General features: G+C 32.4%; 1 protein-coding gene and 1 non-coding gene across 2 annotated transcripts; both read right to left on the reverse strand.

Annotated features, from left to right (window-relative positions):
• Positions 1-1,114: 1,114 nt before the first annotated feature.
• On the reverse strand, positions 1,115-3,950 carry LOC7495188 (S-adenosylmethionine synthase 1-like). The gene is made up of 2 exons (XM_002320913.4): positions 3,762-3,950; positions 1,115-2,673 (listed from the first exon to the last, which is right to left on the reverse strand). The coding sequence occupies exon 2, from the start codon at positions 2,662-2,664 to the stop codon at positions 1,486-1,488; it is 1,179 nt and encodes a 392-aa protein (XP_002320949.1). The 5' UTR covers positions 2,665-2,673; positions 3,762-3,950; the 3' UTR covers positions 1,115-1,485.
• An 11,004-nt stretch (positions 3,951-14,954) lies between these two features.
• On the reverse strand, positions 14,955-15,027 carry TRNAF-GAA (transfer RNA phenylalanine (anticodon GAA)). The gene has a single exon. It is a non-coding gene; the product is annotated as a tRNA-Phe (tRNA).
• Positions 15,028-18,731: the final 3,704 nt, after the last annotated feature.

Consider the following 18,731-nt stretch of genomic DNA (forward strand, 5'->3'; position numbering starts at 1 on the left):
CGAACGTGTTAATCACACGATTCATTAAATACCAGATCATTAGCGATAGATGGATAAAAAAAATTGATAATGTGTTTTTTTAATTTAATTATAAACTTAAAATATGATGCATATTAAATGATATTTTTAAAAAATATTAATACGATAATATATTGAAAGATATTTTTTTAAAAATATCAAAATTATAATATATTAAATCGGCCAAGTTAATTGTCAAATATACGAATCAAAAATAAAATTATAATAACTCTATAAAAAATAAATTAAAATCATTAATCATAATCTTTAAAAATTCAATGTTGAAATAAATTTAAAAATGATAGGAAGACACATCTTTTTTACCTTCTTGTCCAAACCATAAGCAATGGTAGCGGCAGTGGGCTCATTGATAATACACGACATTCAAACAAGCATCCTTTGTGAAGCAGAGACAGTGACCACTGCATTCTTCACAGGGCTGCCAAGATAAGCCTCAGCAATCTCACGCAGCTTAACGAGCACCGTTGAAGAGACATTATAACAAATTAAGTGACAGATATTCTGCAACATATTAAAACTCGTGCATCCAACAACTGAAGCAGGATATGGTATGATAAGAAATTTGTTGTTTTTTATTGATTTTGTGCAGAGGGTTGAAGTCGGGTTATGAATACCCGAATACTTGAAACTCAATCAGGTCATGATCGGATATTAAAAACCTATACCAGTCAAGTTTCAGATTAAGTATGGATAATAATTTAAAATTTGAGTTCAAGGATGAATAATGCAAACGTATACCCATTGCCATTGTCTTTTACACAATGCGAGTTTCAGTTGTTTGATGGTTGATAACTCCAAGGAGATCATGAAATTCATCACACTGATCTCCTTGTAATATGACTGAGGATTGGTACGGGCATCGAACATAACTTTCATTGTGTTCATAATCGTAGACGCCAGTTTAGGAATTTTAGGGAAGCCACCGGAACAATATGGGCATTCCTTCTTTAAGGCTTCCCCATTAAAAGCTGATGACATGATCCAGCTGATATACATTACGTGTCATCACAGAGAGAGAAACTTCACATCAGCCTGTCATATCATGCTGAAAACTGAAAGGAAAGCCATGGCAATCAAATTGCAATGCAGTACTGCACGGTATTGAAAACAGAGAGAGTACAACAGTTTGTTTCGTCCAAGAACACATTACTACATTTTTGCTGCTGCTCTACAGCTACCTCGTGCAAGCTTAACAGGCATTTGTTACTTCCATTGCCGTAAATTCAACCAAAATTATCACACTTTTTCACACCACCGACACTGGGGAAAAAAAAGACGGAAAAAAAAACCCAAATAGTAAAAGAAAGGAAAATGAATAGGGAGGGTATCGTAGTGTAGACCATGGCAGATTGCTATTGATTATAGACCAGCAGCAAGAAAACAAGTCAAATTATTCATCAAGGACCAATAAAACAGGCATCGAACTAAAGGGATATTATAAATCACTCAAGCTTGGGGCTTCTCCCATTTGAGGGGCTTGACAACCTCCCAGGTGAAGTCTGGGTCATCCCTTCCAAAATGTCCGTATGCGGCTGTCTTCAAGAACCTATTGCCACCCCTCTTGAGATCCAGGTTGATGGTCATCATTCCAGGCCTAAAGTCAAAGTTCTCCTTCACAATCTTAAGGATCTCCTTGTCAGGAATTTTTCCAGTGCCATAGGTGTCCACAAAGACAGACAAAGGCTCGGGTACACCAATAGCATAGGAGACTTGCACAATGCACCTACGAGCAAGACCATTTGCTACGATGCTCTTGGCAGCCTGCCTAACAATGTAAGCACCACTTCTATCCACCTTAGTTGGGTCCTTCCCTGAGAAAGCACCACCACCATGGGCTCCCCAGCCACCGTAGGTGTCAATAATGATCTTGCGTCCAGTGAGACCTGCATCACCATGAGGGCCACCAATAACAAAACGGCCAGATGGGTTTAGGTGGAAGATAGTTTTCTCATCAAGGTACTTCTCAGGGATGACAGGCTTAATGACATGCTCCTTTAGATCAGCAGCAATTTCATCATTTGTGACAGTCTCATCATGCTGAGTGGAGATGAGAACAGTGTGGACACGGACAGGGACCATTGCACCGTTGTCATTGTAGTATTCAACAGTAACCTGCGTCTTGCCATCAGGTCTTAGCCAAGGGCAGGTGCCATTCTTCCTAACTTCAGTGAGGCGAGCCCCGAGCTTGGTGGCAAGTACATGGCTCAAAGGCATATACTCAGGGGTCTCATCGGTGGCATAACCAAACATATGGCCCTGGTCACCAGCACCAATCTCCTCTGGCCGCTTGGTAAAGTGACCGTGGACACCCTGGGCAATATCAGGGCTCTGCTGCTCAATGTTAACCAAGACTTTGCACTTGTCAGCATCAAGACCAACATCATCAGAAATAAATCCAATGTTACGGCATGTGTCACGAACAATCTTTTCATAGTCTATCTTGCCCTTGGTCGTGATCTCTCCAAAGACCATGACCATGTTGGTCTTTGTACATGTCTCGCAAGCAACCTTGCTGTCTGGGTCCTGCTCAAGGCAAGCATCGAGCACCGCATCAGAGATCTGGTCGCATAGTTTGTCGGGGTGGCCCTCGTTCACTGACTCGGATGTGAATAGAAAGGTTTCCATTTTCTCAAGCTGCAGATCACAAAATTCACAAAAGACCTCTTAATATGGTGACATGTGGCAACTGTGTGCTTAATTACTATGGCAGGCAACATTCCATCTACGCGTAGGAATATGGGGAAGAAAGAGCCAAAAATATCCTCAAGATTGATTTAGATTCTTCGTACTTTACAAAACAAGTTAATAAGGGCATAATCCAAGTACAAGAAATGACAATCTCAAAAGTCTGTACTCTTGAAAGAGAGCAATAAAAAAGGAACAAAGAAGAAATAGATTCCTTTAGCACTGGAATGAGATAAACTCCTATAGAATTAATCACGCTTGTCAAAAACAGAAGTTAAAATAAATCGACAACCCAACAACAGATCTACCGACAGTAAAACTCAGGTATTAACAAGCTATAGTGAAAGTACCGAACGGCAAACAAAAATATTAGCTTCACGCACAGAGTGAAATTCAGGGGTGCTTCGCACAGTTTACAACAGTTTCTTTTCTACCATTAATCAAAAGTAGAGACACCAAACGTGCCTCAATTACTTGCAGAAGTGCAAAGTTAGCTTTTTCTTGGCATAACTTGTTGATCCAATTGTACGATAGAAATGGATAAGAAACACCAGATCTAAGCTACTCACACTGAGACGATTATGATTGCGACCATAAATGGTCCATTCCAATTATATAAAAACATTTTTCGACTCTGCTGGATATATTTCTAAACACTTTTACCCCTAAGAAAACTATCAAATTGTAAATAAAAACCAGATCTTCTGCACTCTACTGCAATGTTGTAAGTGAAACACATGACAAGTTTAATCTTCCAGACATCATGTACCGCACCCACTGACATTCAAAACGAAATCTTTAAAGTCACGCGACAAGAAGAGAGCAGAGTAAACCAAACTGATTGAACTAATAGATTAAAAGACCAGCAAGTACCCAGATCTGAAACTGTCTGAACCAAGTTAGCTCAAAAACTAAAGACCACTATTTTGAATTTGAAAACCAACATTAACATTCATTTTTCTAGAGTTGATAAACAAAAGCCATAAAGAGAGAGCATGAAGGCTAAATATAGATGAGAAAGTGCAACGAGATAATACCTTAGACTAGAGTAACCCGTACAGATCTAAAGAAAACCTCAAGACTTTGTCGGCCTGTGTTTGTGTTCCTAACCAGACCTCAAGATTTCTTAGGCGGTGGTGGTGTGGTACAATAAAACGGCTTTAGTTACTCTGTATTTATAGACCAACTACCCTACCAACTGGTTACCGGATTAGGTGGTTTGGATTCTTTTAAATCTACGGAGGAATCTGTATCTTGTGGTGCTAATTACTTAAAGGGCAAAACATAGCCGTTGGATGTCAGAATTTGGGGGCTGGGTTGGTGGGAGATAGGTTGGGTATTTTTATTTTTTTTTCATCGTCATAAAAAAAAAGTAATATATTTTAAAATATAATTAGTAAACTAGTTTGGATATTATAGTTAGTTTTATTTTTAATAAGATGCTATGTTGTTTTGATTATTAGTGTATATTTATTATTTATAATTAAATATATTATGTGTTATTTATGTGAATTGTATTTTAATAGTGGAGAATTGATTATTTATGATTGTGTGAATTATATTTTTAACAAAAAGTTTAATAGATTGTTATCATCATCTCTATTAGTGAAACAAGTGTCATAAATATAATTTACAATTTCTTAATTTTTTTTTCTGTATTATTTTTAAAAAAATATGATAATTTACGGAAACACTCCCACGTAGAGTGAGAAATTAAATTCATTTTTCAAGGTGTTGAAAACTGTGGCAGTTTTCCTTGATTACATTTGAAAAACTATATGATGCTTTTTTTTACCAGATTTTTCGTTCCAGATTCAATATGAAATCTTAAACATTTTAGATTATGGACTGAATTTCATAAAAACTGATAGTTTGGTAGAATCTAATTATATATCATACAATTTAATTTACTAAATATTAAATAAAAAAATCAAAGAATATAATAGGTTATTTGATCGTGATTCTAAGGGGATATTCAATTATGAATTTCACTAATTCAAGGGTCGAGTGTATTTTTAAATTTCTTTTATTGTTTTTTAATATTTAACATTATTCTTTAAGAAATACTGTCTTTGAAAATGAAAAAAAAAAAAAACACTATAGTCAGACCCGCCTTGGCTGGTTACTGCTAATGATTTGTTTTGTTTATTGATTGAAATAACCGGAATGACTAGTTACTCACCAACCTTAGCCGGTAGCCGGCTCAGTGACCTTGAGTCATGAGCTTGGCTCTTTAGATTCAGGTAACTGATAACGATGTGAATGGTTAATCCCACGCGCAGCATGACGCGTTACTGCATCAGCATGGAGGTTTATTGCTGGTGGTCCTCGTTCATCAGCGAAGTTTTTTTTTTAATTAGTTTAATGTGGGTATCCGGATCAGCTTGCGCGCACCTCAACTAATCCCACGGGTCCTGAAGTTAACGACCATGTAAGCTTCCAGTGGTCATCATATTAGCAACCACAGGGCTCGAACCTGAGACCACAGAAATAGCAAATATCTTGATGCCAAACTCTTACCACTATGATCGAAAGACATTGCCCGTTTATTTTGGTGGTTGTAAGGAGGTTTTTTTTTAAAAATTAAATTTATTTATTATAATTTAGTTTTCTTTATTTATTTATTTTTCCATTCCCTCATTGGATCAATGAGAATTCCTATGTATCCCAATAAATGATGCACATAAATTAGGAAAGTTCACGTGCCAACCGTACAAATACTATATATAAATAACATGTGTGCACTCAACAAGAACAATATGATAATTGACACCTACAACGACTCAATTTTCAAAATAAGCTTAAAATAATATTAAGAAAAAAAGTTAGAATCGGTCGGGGGTTGGTAAGCGTCACCAACTTTGATATTATTATGATTTTGTTTGAAAATAAGATAGTGGTTGTTTTTTAAAGTGATTTTTATTATAAAATATATTAAAATAATATTTTTATTTTTAAAAATAATTGTGCATCAAAAAAATCTAAAAATATAAAAAATATTTTTAGATAAAAAAATAAATATTATCCTTTATTTTTTAAAATGCAACACTAAACGAGGAAAAAATCAGAAACCTGAGCTCCTTTTTCAAGTCTGGCTGTGGATGGAGTTTGGTCACCAACCAAATAGCGAGCCACTTGCTTTTATTATTTCTACATTATGATTATAAGAATAAAAAACAAGAAGAAGGAGCTCAAGCCAGTTGGGCTCAAGCCGAATGGGATTTTAGCCTTAAAAATTGAGGTGGCAACAACTAGGCAAAGTGGCAAGTACACAAAGTGGGGCAGTAGGGATTTTTTAGGGGCTAAGCGAGGTGCGGTTCACACCTAGAAAAGGCATTTACATGGAATTCCCAAAAAGGTTGGGCTCACCGATTACCGGATATTGCCTGTCTTCGGTACGGTGAGCTGACTTGTCAGGTGACAGAGACCCTTCGAAGTTCGAAGACGTAGAACATGGCAAGAATGCGGGTGCTTTTCCTTTCCAATTACAAGTTTGGCATTTTGGCAGATTTGGGATTATACTTTACACTATATTATTTAATTGTATTATTACTGGAAGTCGGATTAATTTTTTTAAGATAAAAAAATATTTAAATATTATTAATATTTTTTAATAAAAAAAAATTTAAAACCATGTAAAGTTTAACTTTATATCATCTAGTTGAATTTATGGATGAAAAAACAATCTGGATAAACTTTAAAAATATAATTTTGACTAAAAAAAATTAAGATGATTTTTTTTTAATATTAAGATAATAATATAGTGGACTGGCTTGGGTCAACATATCAAATCCACGACTCAGGTTTTCAGACTATGAAGACCCTATAAAAAACAAATCAAAACAAATTATAAAACTTAATTCTCAATAAACTCAATGTTGAGTGATAAAATTGAAGAAAAAAATCAATCACAAAAGAGAACTAAAAAAGAGACCCAAGTTAACCTGTCAAACCGCGACCCGGTTCATTAGACCGAGATAACACCATAGAAAGCAAATCAAAATAAATTATGAAGTGTAATTCTCATTCAATGTAGTGTTGAAGGATAAGATTAAAAAAAAAATCAATTAAGAAAAGAATATAAAAAACAAACCGATTCAATCTGTTAAACCCATAAAGAGCAAATCAAAATAAATTATGAAGTTCAATTCTCAATTGACCTTGTCGGACCTAATATTGGACAATGAAATTTGTAAGAATTTCAATTAAAAAATGAGAAAAAAATAAGTCAAGTCAATGTGGGTTAATTAACTCATTAAGCATAATTCTTGGGTCATGAGGCCGGGATAACCCAGTAAAAGGCAAACTAAAATAAATCATGAAATCTAATTCCAATCAAACACGATATTAAATGATGAAATTGAAAAAAAAAACAAAAAAAAAAACAAGTAAATTGTATTAACTTGCCAAACTTGCAACTTGGATCATGAGATGATAACAACTTAATATAAAGCAAATCCAATGTTGAAGGATTTATGACTCGGGTCATGAGACTAAAAAATCTTTTAAAAATAAAATAAAAAACGACCTAATTTAATCGGCGTTAAAATGCCAAACCCCGCGATCTTAATCATGAGGTCAATATATTCTAATGAAAAGCAAATCAAAACACATTACGAAGTTTAATTTCTAACTGATCCAATATTAAATGATGAAATTAAAAAAAAACAAAAAATGACTCAAGTCAACTCAGATTAACACGTTAAATATTATATCCGGGTTATGAGGTTGTAATAACCTAATATAAAGCAAACAAAACAAATCATGTAACCTAATTCACAATCAACTCGATATTGAAGGATGAAATTAAAAAATAAAAATTAACTAAGAAAAAACCCGAGTCAATCGGGTTAATCTGTTAAACCCGTGATCTGTCATGAAAGTGAGATAACCAAATAAAAAAAACAAATCTAGTATTAAATGATGAAATTAAAAAAAAACATTAATTGAAAAAAATCAAATAAAAAAAAACAAAACACGAGTATAATGAATAGTATTTTATAAAGAGTTTGTGAAGAGGTGTGTAGTAAAAGGTAAAAACCCTTCTTCAATTAAAAAATATATAAAAATAATTCAAGTCAACTCATATTAATCCGTTAAGCACTGTTTTTAAGTCATGAGGTTAAAATAACTTATGAGGTTAAAATAACATAATAAAAAACAAATAACATAAATCATGAAACTTATTTATTAATCAATCCAATATATTAATTAACCAAATACTTTCAAATATATAAATAGAATAAAATATAATCCATACTACACTATGAAATATAAACAAATGTAGCAGCTTTCAGAAAAAAAAATATTTTTTAAAGATGGTATATTTAGGGAAATGCCAGAGTTCCTAACTATGGTTTCGGTATTTTTTTTTGTTTTGCTATTAAAAAAAAAAACTATCCGTGCTAGTTTTCTCATTTTATTTTTAAATATGTTAATTTTTAAAAATTCCAAAAATTCAAGGGGGTTGGTAGAGAAAAAAGAAGCATTAGATGAAACCCATTAATCAAAGAGTGAAAAAATAATAATAATAAAAAAGAAGAAGCATTATGCAATGACGTGGGAAAGATTAAGCTAGTTGGAAAACATGATGATGATGACGTGTTCGTGGATGTCTCTTGCTTTTTGTTGTCTTTAATTAGAGAGTGGATTCAATTGATTAGTCACTCTAATTATTCCTAAACATCCTTTCCGCAATAATGTATCATTATTTTAACACTTTAATTGATGTGTCCATTGCACCCATAGGCCATAGTGTATTAAGGACAAAATGTCTACCTACTCCTAAAAGAAATATTTTTTTTATTTTTTACAAATTATTTTTGACATTAGTATATCAAAAATATCAGAAAATACTAAAAAAATATTAATTTAAAGTAAATAAAAATACAAAAAAATTTATTTTTTTTAAAACGCTTTTAAAATACAAAAATAAATAGAGCTAATATCCAAACAACCAAATTTATATTTAAAGCTTTTATTATATTAGTAAATTCGTGTGACACAAAGGTGCCAAGTGCATGTTTTTTTTTTTGTCATGTTCTTTGTTGTTTTTTAAAGTATTTTGAAATATCAAATTGATTTTTTTAGTATTTTTATAGTTTTAATGTGTTACTATTAAAAAAATAAAAAAATCTAAAAAAAATTATTTTTAAATATTTTCAAATGAAAATTATTTTAAAACAATATCAAACATACAATAAGAATATATTGCTTCTTTTCCGTGACTAGCTAGAAATTAAAATTTTTTAGATCTTTTTATATTCCATGTACTAATCAATGATGGAAAAATCAAAGCACTGACTTTTCTACTAGCAAAGCCAAGAAGGCAATTACTAGATGTCTCCATCCCCATGGCGGATTAGGTCCTTCGGTGGGTGGGAGTCTCATGTTAATATTAATAAAATGTAAATTATTAATAACAAGGAAAAGTAGTTCTTCAAAGTATACGAAAGTATGCAAGTGTACTGCCATTTATATTTTATATTCAATTTAGTATTTAATTTTTTATTAGTATTTAATTTTTTTATTGATTTTTTTCTTCAATTTTAACCCTAAGTGTTAGTTTTTTTTTTATATATATTAATAAAGCTAAGCTATAAATAGTACTTTCTCCACTTTGTCCCTACAAAAAAAAAAGCCATTAACCTATAAATTAAGGTGTAATTTAATATTTTTATAAGGGCGCGATAGTCATTGATTAGGGGTAAAATTGACTTCTTGCTTCTTTATGAACAATTCAATAACTTAACTAGCCTTATAACTAAAAAAACATTAACTTGTATCCAGGGGTTTTTAGATGTTTTTCTTTTCTTAGCATAATTAAATTAGTAAATTACCCTAGGAAGAAATAAAAATAAAGCTTCGGGGTTTTCTTTTGTTTTTGCATTCTGGTTTTTTTTATTGTTATCAAGTTGATTTATGAATTTTTTTTTTTCAAAAATATAAAAAATTAATAAAAAGAAAAAGTGGTTGGCCAAAAAGTATGAGATTGTCATACTATTTATATTTCATATCCAATTTAGTCCTTATTTTTTATTAATATTTATTTTGTTTTTTATCTTCTTTTGATTTATTTTTTCTTCTTCAATTTCATATCTTATCATCAAGTTTCATTTGATTTTTATATGAAATTTAGTCTTTATTCTTTTGATATTTTTCAATCCTCTCACTAATTAAATTTTGTTTCAATTTCATTTATCATCATTTGATTTTATTTTTTTTCATATCGAATTTGACATCCATTCTTTTTTACTAATGTTTATTTTGTTTCAAAAAAATTTTATTACATTTTTTTCCAATTTCTTCCTTGGAATTGTTTTTTGAGTCATGGGTTTCGAAGGTAACACGGGATGATTTTAATATTTTTTAGGTTTTTTTATATATTTTTTCAATTTCATCATTCAATATTTGATTTCTATGAAATTGGTCTTCGTTAATTTTTTTTTTTGCTATAGGATTATCCAAATCCTATGCTTATAGTTGCAGGGTTAACATATTAACATGAAGTTGACTCGAAATGTTAATTTTTTTGCTGCTTCATTTTTTTTTCAATTTCTGCCTTAATATTTTTCTTATTGAGAATTTACTTTATTAGTTTTTTGAGTTTGCCTTCTGCATGGGTAGTCCCGGATTCATATGCCATTTTGATTTACGATTAATAATTTTTTATTTAACATATGTTCCAGCTTCCTTGCAAGTGTTTTATATCTAAATGCAGATTTTTTAAATGAAGGATATTTTAATATCAAATTTTAAAAATGGATGGATGAGGTTAATTTGTGGCGATTCGGATTATTTTGTATAGCCTGAAATTAATGAATCTCTCAATAAACCAAAAGAAGAAGAAGAATCGTCCGGTTTTGAATTAATGACAGGAATTGTCCAAATATTTGGTTGCTAATTTTTTAGCCCTGATCATGACCCAGAAACAATACTGTTTGCTAACGCCAAAGGGACTTCATCGGAATCTTGTCTGGTTCGAGTGAAAGACAATCGTCATGCAGGCTCAGGCATCCTTAGATAGATTTTGAATGACAGGGCCTGCCAATTCATACCGTTACAAGATCACTAAAAAGAATGGTCCGGTTTTAAATTGCTTTGGCTGATATTACATAAAGTTTGATTCCTTCTGCCAGCTTTTCTTCTTCGTCAGGAACCTGCAAAAGAAGGAACAGATTCTTAGGTTTAAATCCGTCACCAAGGTAAATCAGATAAACTTAATGACCTTCTTAACCACCCTCTAAAAGTAACAACTAACTATAACTTTCTCTTCTCTTCTTTTCTTTTTCCCGTGGCTATCTCCGGAAATTTATTGCGTGCTAGTGAAGTCTTCAATTATCCAGTAACACTGTAACAGCAGACACTTGCAATAACAAGAATCAACATAGGCATGACTCATGAGCATGATAAAAGGAAAAGGAACAAGAATAAAAGAAAAGAAACGGGATTATTCCAAATCAATCTGCAAAGGATTGTCCGAATATTTCCTTGCCATTTTTTTAACCCAGGTAGGCATTGTTGCAGAGAAAAGCATGCTCTGCCGCTCGAATGGAGAGTTCCTAAAATAACTTCCAAAACCCTCTTCAAATACAACCGAAAGCACATGATTAGCTTTATCAAGGACCAAATATACAACCCTCCCAGTTTGAGGCTGTTAACTTTTAGCAGGTCATTGGTTCGACCTGGAGTTCCGACCACAAAATCAACCCCACGAGAAAGAGCATTTTGCAGTGTGACAGAAGAAACCCCTCCATAGTCACAAATAGTATTCAAATAAGGTGCAGACTCGTTAATTTCTTTCTCTACTTTCTTTGCTAACTTCCGAGCAGGTGCTAAGAGCTAAACTCCAGTATGCGTACCAGCTCGCCCGGAAAAAAACTAAAGGAAAGACATTGAACTCATGAATTCACAGAATTATTAGAGGGAAAGGGCATGCGTGGTATAGTGAGCAGGTACCTTTGTGAAACTCTTAATTCAGACATTTAGCTAAGACGTTTAATACTCGGAATGCCAATGGCTATTGTCTTCCCAGTCCAAGTATTTGCAAGGGTAATGAGATCTCCACCATCCAAAACTGGAATCAGTACACTTCTCTAAATCATTGAAGGCAAAATAAAAGCAAAAGGATAATAAATTCGGAGCTAGAAATTAAATGGATTGTAACAGTCAACTATCCCAGACTACTAGTAGGAAAACTATGGACAGGACATTGATGGTATCTCAGATAACATGTATTAGTTTAGTGAAAATCACAGAGTCCCAAACTTTAAATTTAATGTCCCAAGAAAAAGATTGAACTGTAGGCTTCTAGCTAATATTCTATTGCAATATTTATCGCCATGTCCAGTAACTAAGCAGCAAGCACTTTCTGTACTTCAGTTGACCAGATCTAAGTACTTGAACATGCCAGCATATTTGAAAAGAAAAAAAATTCAAAATCAAAACTTTATGACCCCAAACCAGTAAGTTTAGCATTCTACAGAACTAAAACTTGACTCCACTAGTGTTTCTGGTGGTTGATTAAGTTATATATAAACGCATGGAAAAAAAAAAAGTAACAAGAAATTCCAAATGAACAGCTCCAATTCAACAAGTGAGTATTGAAACACATCTTAATTCTCTAATAAAAGTTTTAAGGTTATTAATAGAGTTTGTTTCTCGAGTAATCAAGAAAATATGCAAAATATTTGAGTCTCAATTCTCATTTTTAATATTCTTTTTTTTTGTAAACGTCGCAGGTGAAATCTTAGCAGCAAATTTTGATAAAAAAAAAAACAAATTCACATCAATTTATTTTAGTAAATTCAAGATCTGGAGTATTTTAAATATATATAAAAACTTAAATTCATTGTATGTAAGTCACATATCATATAACTTTGTTAGTTTGAATTCTAGAAAAAATCTAACAAAATGATAATTAGTGAAAATAGAGGAGCTTTTTACTTAAAGACATTACATGCTCTTAAATATTTAGAAATAGATTGGACATAACTCTTATATTTCAAGATGAAACCGTTTTCCCCATGTATCTATATATATTACACTTTGGCATTGTTCTGCTTCATTAAAAGTTAGGCTAGATTTATTTACAAGAAACTATTAATATCCCTGACAATTTTTTTCACACATATATATTTTGACTTATCAAAAAATTATTTTAATTTAATAGTTTAAATTTTTAAATAATATCCCAAGATATAATTTATATTATTCTTTAACATGACTAACTTAGTAAAATAACTCACAATAACAAAAAAAAAAAATTTAAGCTCGTTTCTTAAGAAAATAGCTAATGCGTTTGAAAAGAGGAAAATATACGTTTGATATTACAATTAAATACTCTTTGTTTACATTTATGCAAACCCTAGCTTTTTAATTACAATACTTTCCACGCAAAACATTTTTTAGAAAGTTAATTTGAATGAAAGATTAGAGCTAGCCTTCATTAGATTGCGTTTAGATTGATCTCTTGATGATTATTGGATGGTGTTCTTTGCTTATATTAATATTATAAATTAATCTTAATATTAAAAAAATGCGTCCTGACCAAACGAATCTTGCTTTTCAATAGATGGACTCATTAGATATTTTAGAATATTTCGAAGATAAAATAAATTAAATAAACGTACAGAGAAGAGATCAGTTGTTGGAGGCAACCACGTAATATATTGATAGGCTGAGCTATTTTTTTCTCTCTTTAAAATATAAATTTCTATGAGCAGATGATCATTTTGATAATAGTAATTATCCGGGAATGAAAACTACGTACGCTCTATCAAAAGCATTCATGATCTTGAAGGAAGCCTTGCAAAACTTGCAGTCCTTCCCATCTGAAAAGATTCTGGTACTAACAAATATACTCTCTCTTTTTTTCTATTGTAAATTATGCTTTCTGTTCATTTTCCTCCTAATATTCTTTTTGTTTTGTAAATTATGCTTTCGGTTCATTTTTCTCCTAATATTCTGTCGACGTTTTCATGCAGAGTGTGCTGGTGGTATGGAATGGAACCCTCTAAGAGAAGATGACATCCTATCAGAGGAGGAATTATGCGAACATTATCCAGATTTAAGGCCTTTAAAAGTGTAATTGCATAATCGCTTTTATTATTATTTTTATATATAAAAAAGGTGTGATTGCGTACCCTGTTAAACTCCTCCCCGAGTTGACAATTTTTTTTCCCTCTTTTTCTTCTTTCAGTATATATCATTTTTCAGTATTTTTTTATTTTAAATATATTTTTATAATTTATTTTTAAACAATCATCTTAATATTTGATTTATACTTAATTTTATGAAATATTATTTTTGTTATCCTCTTATTATCATATAATTAAGTAAAACATGATTAAAAATGATACTTTTGTTATAGTATAATTAAGTAAAATATAACTTTTTTAAAAAAATTGTTAAATCAAACGAAGTTCATGATCCAAGTTGCAGATTTGGTGAGTTAAGCCATGAAACTCAAATTAATCTAATATATCATCATTTAAATATTAAAAAAAATTATTTTTTTTATATTTCAATCCCTTAAATGTTGAGAAATGAGAGAGAAAATCACTACAAAAAAATTGTTATAGTGAACTTTTGTAAGCAATGAATTAAAGCTAAATCAGCATTCACTTGTGAATGAGTTTGAATGTGTAAGTTGAGAATTTTGACTCTTTTTTCACCGAAGACAGCGATTTTGAAAGAAACAGTTGAAGAAGGAAAAGGCGTTGATTCTTCTTCGTTGAAGCTACAAGTAAGTCCATGGATACGAATTCCATCAAAATCTTGAAAGGATTCTATTATTTTTCCTGATTCTATATTATATCACAGGACCTGCGATCCTGTGCCTGTTTTAAATTCACAGAAGAAACAATGTTACAAATACACAGAATTGAGACTATAATGAAGTGAAGGAGAGAGAGCTGAGTCAAAAAGGAAAAAGAAAAAACAAAGAAAATAACGGCGAGGAGGACAGAGAGAGCTGATACTTCGCCTAGGTATCGTCCTCTCTCTAGTTTCCACTTGCTCTGTTTCTGCTGCTCTTCCATGACTGCTGCTGTGCTTGTGCCTGTGCACAAACCGTAAACTGACTTATTTTAATTATAAAAAAAGTTGAGGGTGTTGTGGCCTGTGGGCCGGGTTTTTTTTTAGAATCTTTTTTTATATTAAAATTAAAAAACAAAACATTAATTTTCTGAGATGAAAAGTATTTGAAAAATACTCCGGTTAGAAGAACATGCGGTGAGCGTGGATCGAACACGCGACCTTCAGATCTTCAGTCTGACGCTCTCCCAACTGAGCTATCCCCGCTAGTTGTCTGTTTTAGTTATATTTGTTATCTTATTCTGTTAAAATAAGTAGTATTTCTTAACAATTAGCATTGACTGTTTCTTTCTGGGTCTTCTCTCGGGCCGTATAACATATGTTATCATCCTAGCTGCTTTATCGTCATCATCTTTCATCTCTCTCTGTAATCGAGTGAAAAACAAAACAACAATAATGGGAAAGTCTTTCAAGGATGAGTTCACTTTCGGTTCGTTTGTTTCCATCTTATTATTATTATGATTCCATCCTTTCAATAATGAGAAAGTCTTTCAAGGATGATGGCTTGATGAGATAGGTTTTCAGTTTTCTGCCTTGCCTCTGAGAATATCTTTCTCCGTGTTGCTTCTCCAGAAGGGGTGATGTGTTTTTGGAGGGGGGCCAAAGGGGCAAGAGGAGATGAATGGGTTAAATTGAAGAAACCTCTTTATTGTAATGAGCACTGCGCAGAAGGGTTTTATCAGTCCTGTGATTAAGTATCATTGCGGTGATTCAAGGGAGAAATCTAATTTGAAAGAATCTGTTGTGACTGATCGCTGCATGTTTATAGACGAATAGTCTCTTATATGAAATCACCATGGAGTCAATCCTATCTGGGCAACTGTAGCCTTTGCAGAATCTCACTGAATATGTGTTTTCCATGTTATTGAGTTTTTGTGTGTGCTTATAAATGGTGCTTACACGTAGTACTTTTTCACTCGCAAGAATTTTCTTTCTCTTAATTTTAATTTTTAAAATTGAATTTATTAAAAATAAAATTTTTATATTTTATATTTATTTTTTATAAAGTTATCTCAGTTAAATTATTTTTTTAAAATTAATTTTATTTTTCTATTTATCCTTTAACATTTAGTTGGATTTAGTTGGAAATTAGACATCATAATTTTTTTATTTGTCTTTTATGGGGAAATCCTGAACTCATGACCCAAATTACGAGTTTGATGGGTTTGCTCGAGTAGTTTTTTTCTTTTTTTTTTTAATTTAGTTTTTTTTTCAATTTTATCTTTTGACAAAGGGTTGATTAGAAATTGGTTTTTATAATTTATTTTAATTTGTTTTTTATTATTACGATTTCATTATCCGAGTTATAGATTTGATAGATTGACCTGAGTTAATTTAACACATTACAATTTCAATATTTTTTATATTATTGGATCGATATTTTAAAATTGCCACTATGTATTATATTTAAAAATTATTTTATTAAAAAACATGTTATCAATTGGATAATTGTTTTATGTTAAAAAAAAATTAATGCAACTTCCGGCGCATGACCTAGTTAGCTACTAAATGCAAAGTTTTGAAACCCGACTCGGTCTAATGATCGGGTCACGAATCAGATGGGTTGATCCGGATCAACCAGCCTTTGCCCTCCTCGGATTGAGAGATGAAGGATGAGCGACCCGCCTCGCCTGGAATAGCAGAATAGACTTGTCTTCCACTCTTACTGCAATTGATGGGATGGATAGAAGGCAAAAGCTGCTTTTGCCAACCAAAGCCTTGGTTTGAAACCGATGGAACCCAAAGGAGGGCATACCATATCTTGCTGCTTGGATCCCGTCGCTTTGTTTTGCCTTCTGCCATTCGTTAAGAAAGCCTGACCACTTCCCACGAACAATCAAACTAAAAAAAAATAAAAAATAAAAAAACCCATCAATAATCAAACAACTCTCCTGCACTCTCCATGTTCCTACTCTTTCCATAAGCAGAAATCAACTCCGTCCAAAATATCACATTTCTATTGGGCATTTCATCAAACACTTTTCGCCCACACTCCAAAAACCCACATTTTATATACATATCAATCATAGAATTCCCACCATTCAAATCCTCACCAAACCCCCTAACCAAAATCATTTGCCCATGAATTTGCCGCCCCAAACCCACATCCATTTTAGCACAACAAGCCTTAAAAAGAACAGTAAATATGGAAGAAACAGGCATAACACCTTCTTTTCTCATCAAACTATAAAACTCAGTTGAGGAGGAGCTAATCGGCTCCAATGTATTAACTCCACCTTTAAAAGATGTTCTTTCTTCAAGTTGAAAAAAGCTATTATCTTCCTCCATTGCATTGAAGGCAACTTCATTTGGTCTTCGTTCTTCAGCTCGAGTAAAATTATTGTGTTTCTCCTCCAAAGATGATTGTTTGCCCATTGTAACTCTAGCTCGTTTCACTAGTTGCAAGTGATCATCTCCATCTTCTTTAATTTGAGTTATATTTAAATTTTTACATGCAAATTGGGAATTTTGATCATTATCATGCAATCCTACATCCACATTTGCCTCCGTTTTCATCTGTCTCCGTTTCCAGTCTGACTGTTGGCTCTGCAATTCTGCAGCGTTCACGACTATGTATATATAAAAATAAAAGAGGCCGGGTCTCAGTCTGGTATGCCCGGGTCACCAGGTTCCGGGTCGACCGGGTTTCGCCGGGCCAACTTCCATGCAGTTTTTTACTTAGACCCGGATTGACTGGGTCCCGGTCGACCTGCCGGGCCGGTCCAGGTTTCAAAACTATGACTAAATGTATTGTGCAAAATAATAGACCTCCAAAGGCACGAATCCTTGTAAAAATTCTTAAGCTTAACCGATTATAAATGTTTCTGGAAAAAAAAAAAAGGCCAAGAAATTATTGTTTACGTGGCATATACTTCACAAATTTAGCAGCAACACCATTTTCTTTCCTTTTGTTTTCTTTTTTAGAGGGTGTTTGTTTACGCGGTAGCTTCTGCTTTTAAAGCTCACCGCGTAAACATTACGTTTGGTAACATAAAAACTCAACCTGCTTTTCATGTGGGACCCATGGACATTTTTGGTGAAACACTGTTTCGTGAGAAGCAGCTGGGAGCTGCTTCTCACGTCTGCAGGTGAATTATATTCACCTGGGTGTCCTGTTAAATATAAGTCACCTTGGCACTGTTCACGTGAACAGTGCCAGGTGAATATCTACTTACTTTAAAAAAAAATATTTTTTTTAAAAATATATTTTACTCGAAAAACTAGTGTTTAATATTATTTAGTAACACTACATAAATTAAAAGGGAGATCAATTGATGACGTAACATTTACAGAATTTGATCGCAAGCCCAATTATGTTCTTGCCGGGTCCGACCCAGTTAAAAAAATTCAGTTTTTATTTTTATTTGTAATTGTGTTTTATTCAAAAAATTAGAAGGAGATCGTTTGATGACGTAACAAAAAATGCAGTTTTTGTTGTTGCGCACTTAAGAAACCATGGAAAATATAGTCCTTGTTGGATATATTTCGTACGTGATGAAATTGCACATAGTTTAATGGAATAATAAAAAATATTTGATATCAATATTATTTATTTCATAATGTAATAACAGTAGTTAAATCTATAATATTTAAATTAAAAACCATCAATATATATTATTTTATAACCTCAATTTGAAAAGCATTCTTTTAACCAAACACATTAAACTACTTTTTCTTCAACCTCAATTTCAACCACAGTTTTAACCAAACACTTATTTTTTCAAACCAACCTCAACTAAAAATACTTTTTATAAAACAATTTTTTTCAAACCACAACCATAACAGCTACCGCAATACCAAACACACTTTTAAAGGGGAAAGGAAAGTAGAAAGAAACCGGATCATCGCGTGCCGAACAAGTACTAAAGGTGGCTGCTGGGCCCCGTGGACTGAGACCCAATCCAATCCAA

The sequence above is a fragment of the Populus trichocarpa genome, chromosome 14 (genome assembly GCF_000002775.5).
Source record: "Populus trichocarpa isolate Nisqually-1 chromosome 14, P.trichocarpa_v4.1, whole genome shotgun sequence".
Lineage (NCBI taxonomy): Eukaryota > Viridiplantae > Streptophyta > Magnoliopsida > Malpighiales > Salicaceae > Populus > Populus trichocarpa.

What these genes read in the sequence shown, in the direction of transcription:
- LOC7495188 (XM_002320913.4), bottom strand. Translation starts at nt 2,664, where the DNA reads ATGGAAACCTTTCTATTCACATCCGAGTCAGTGAACGAGGGCCACCCC.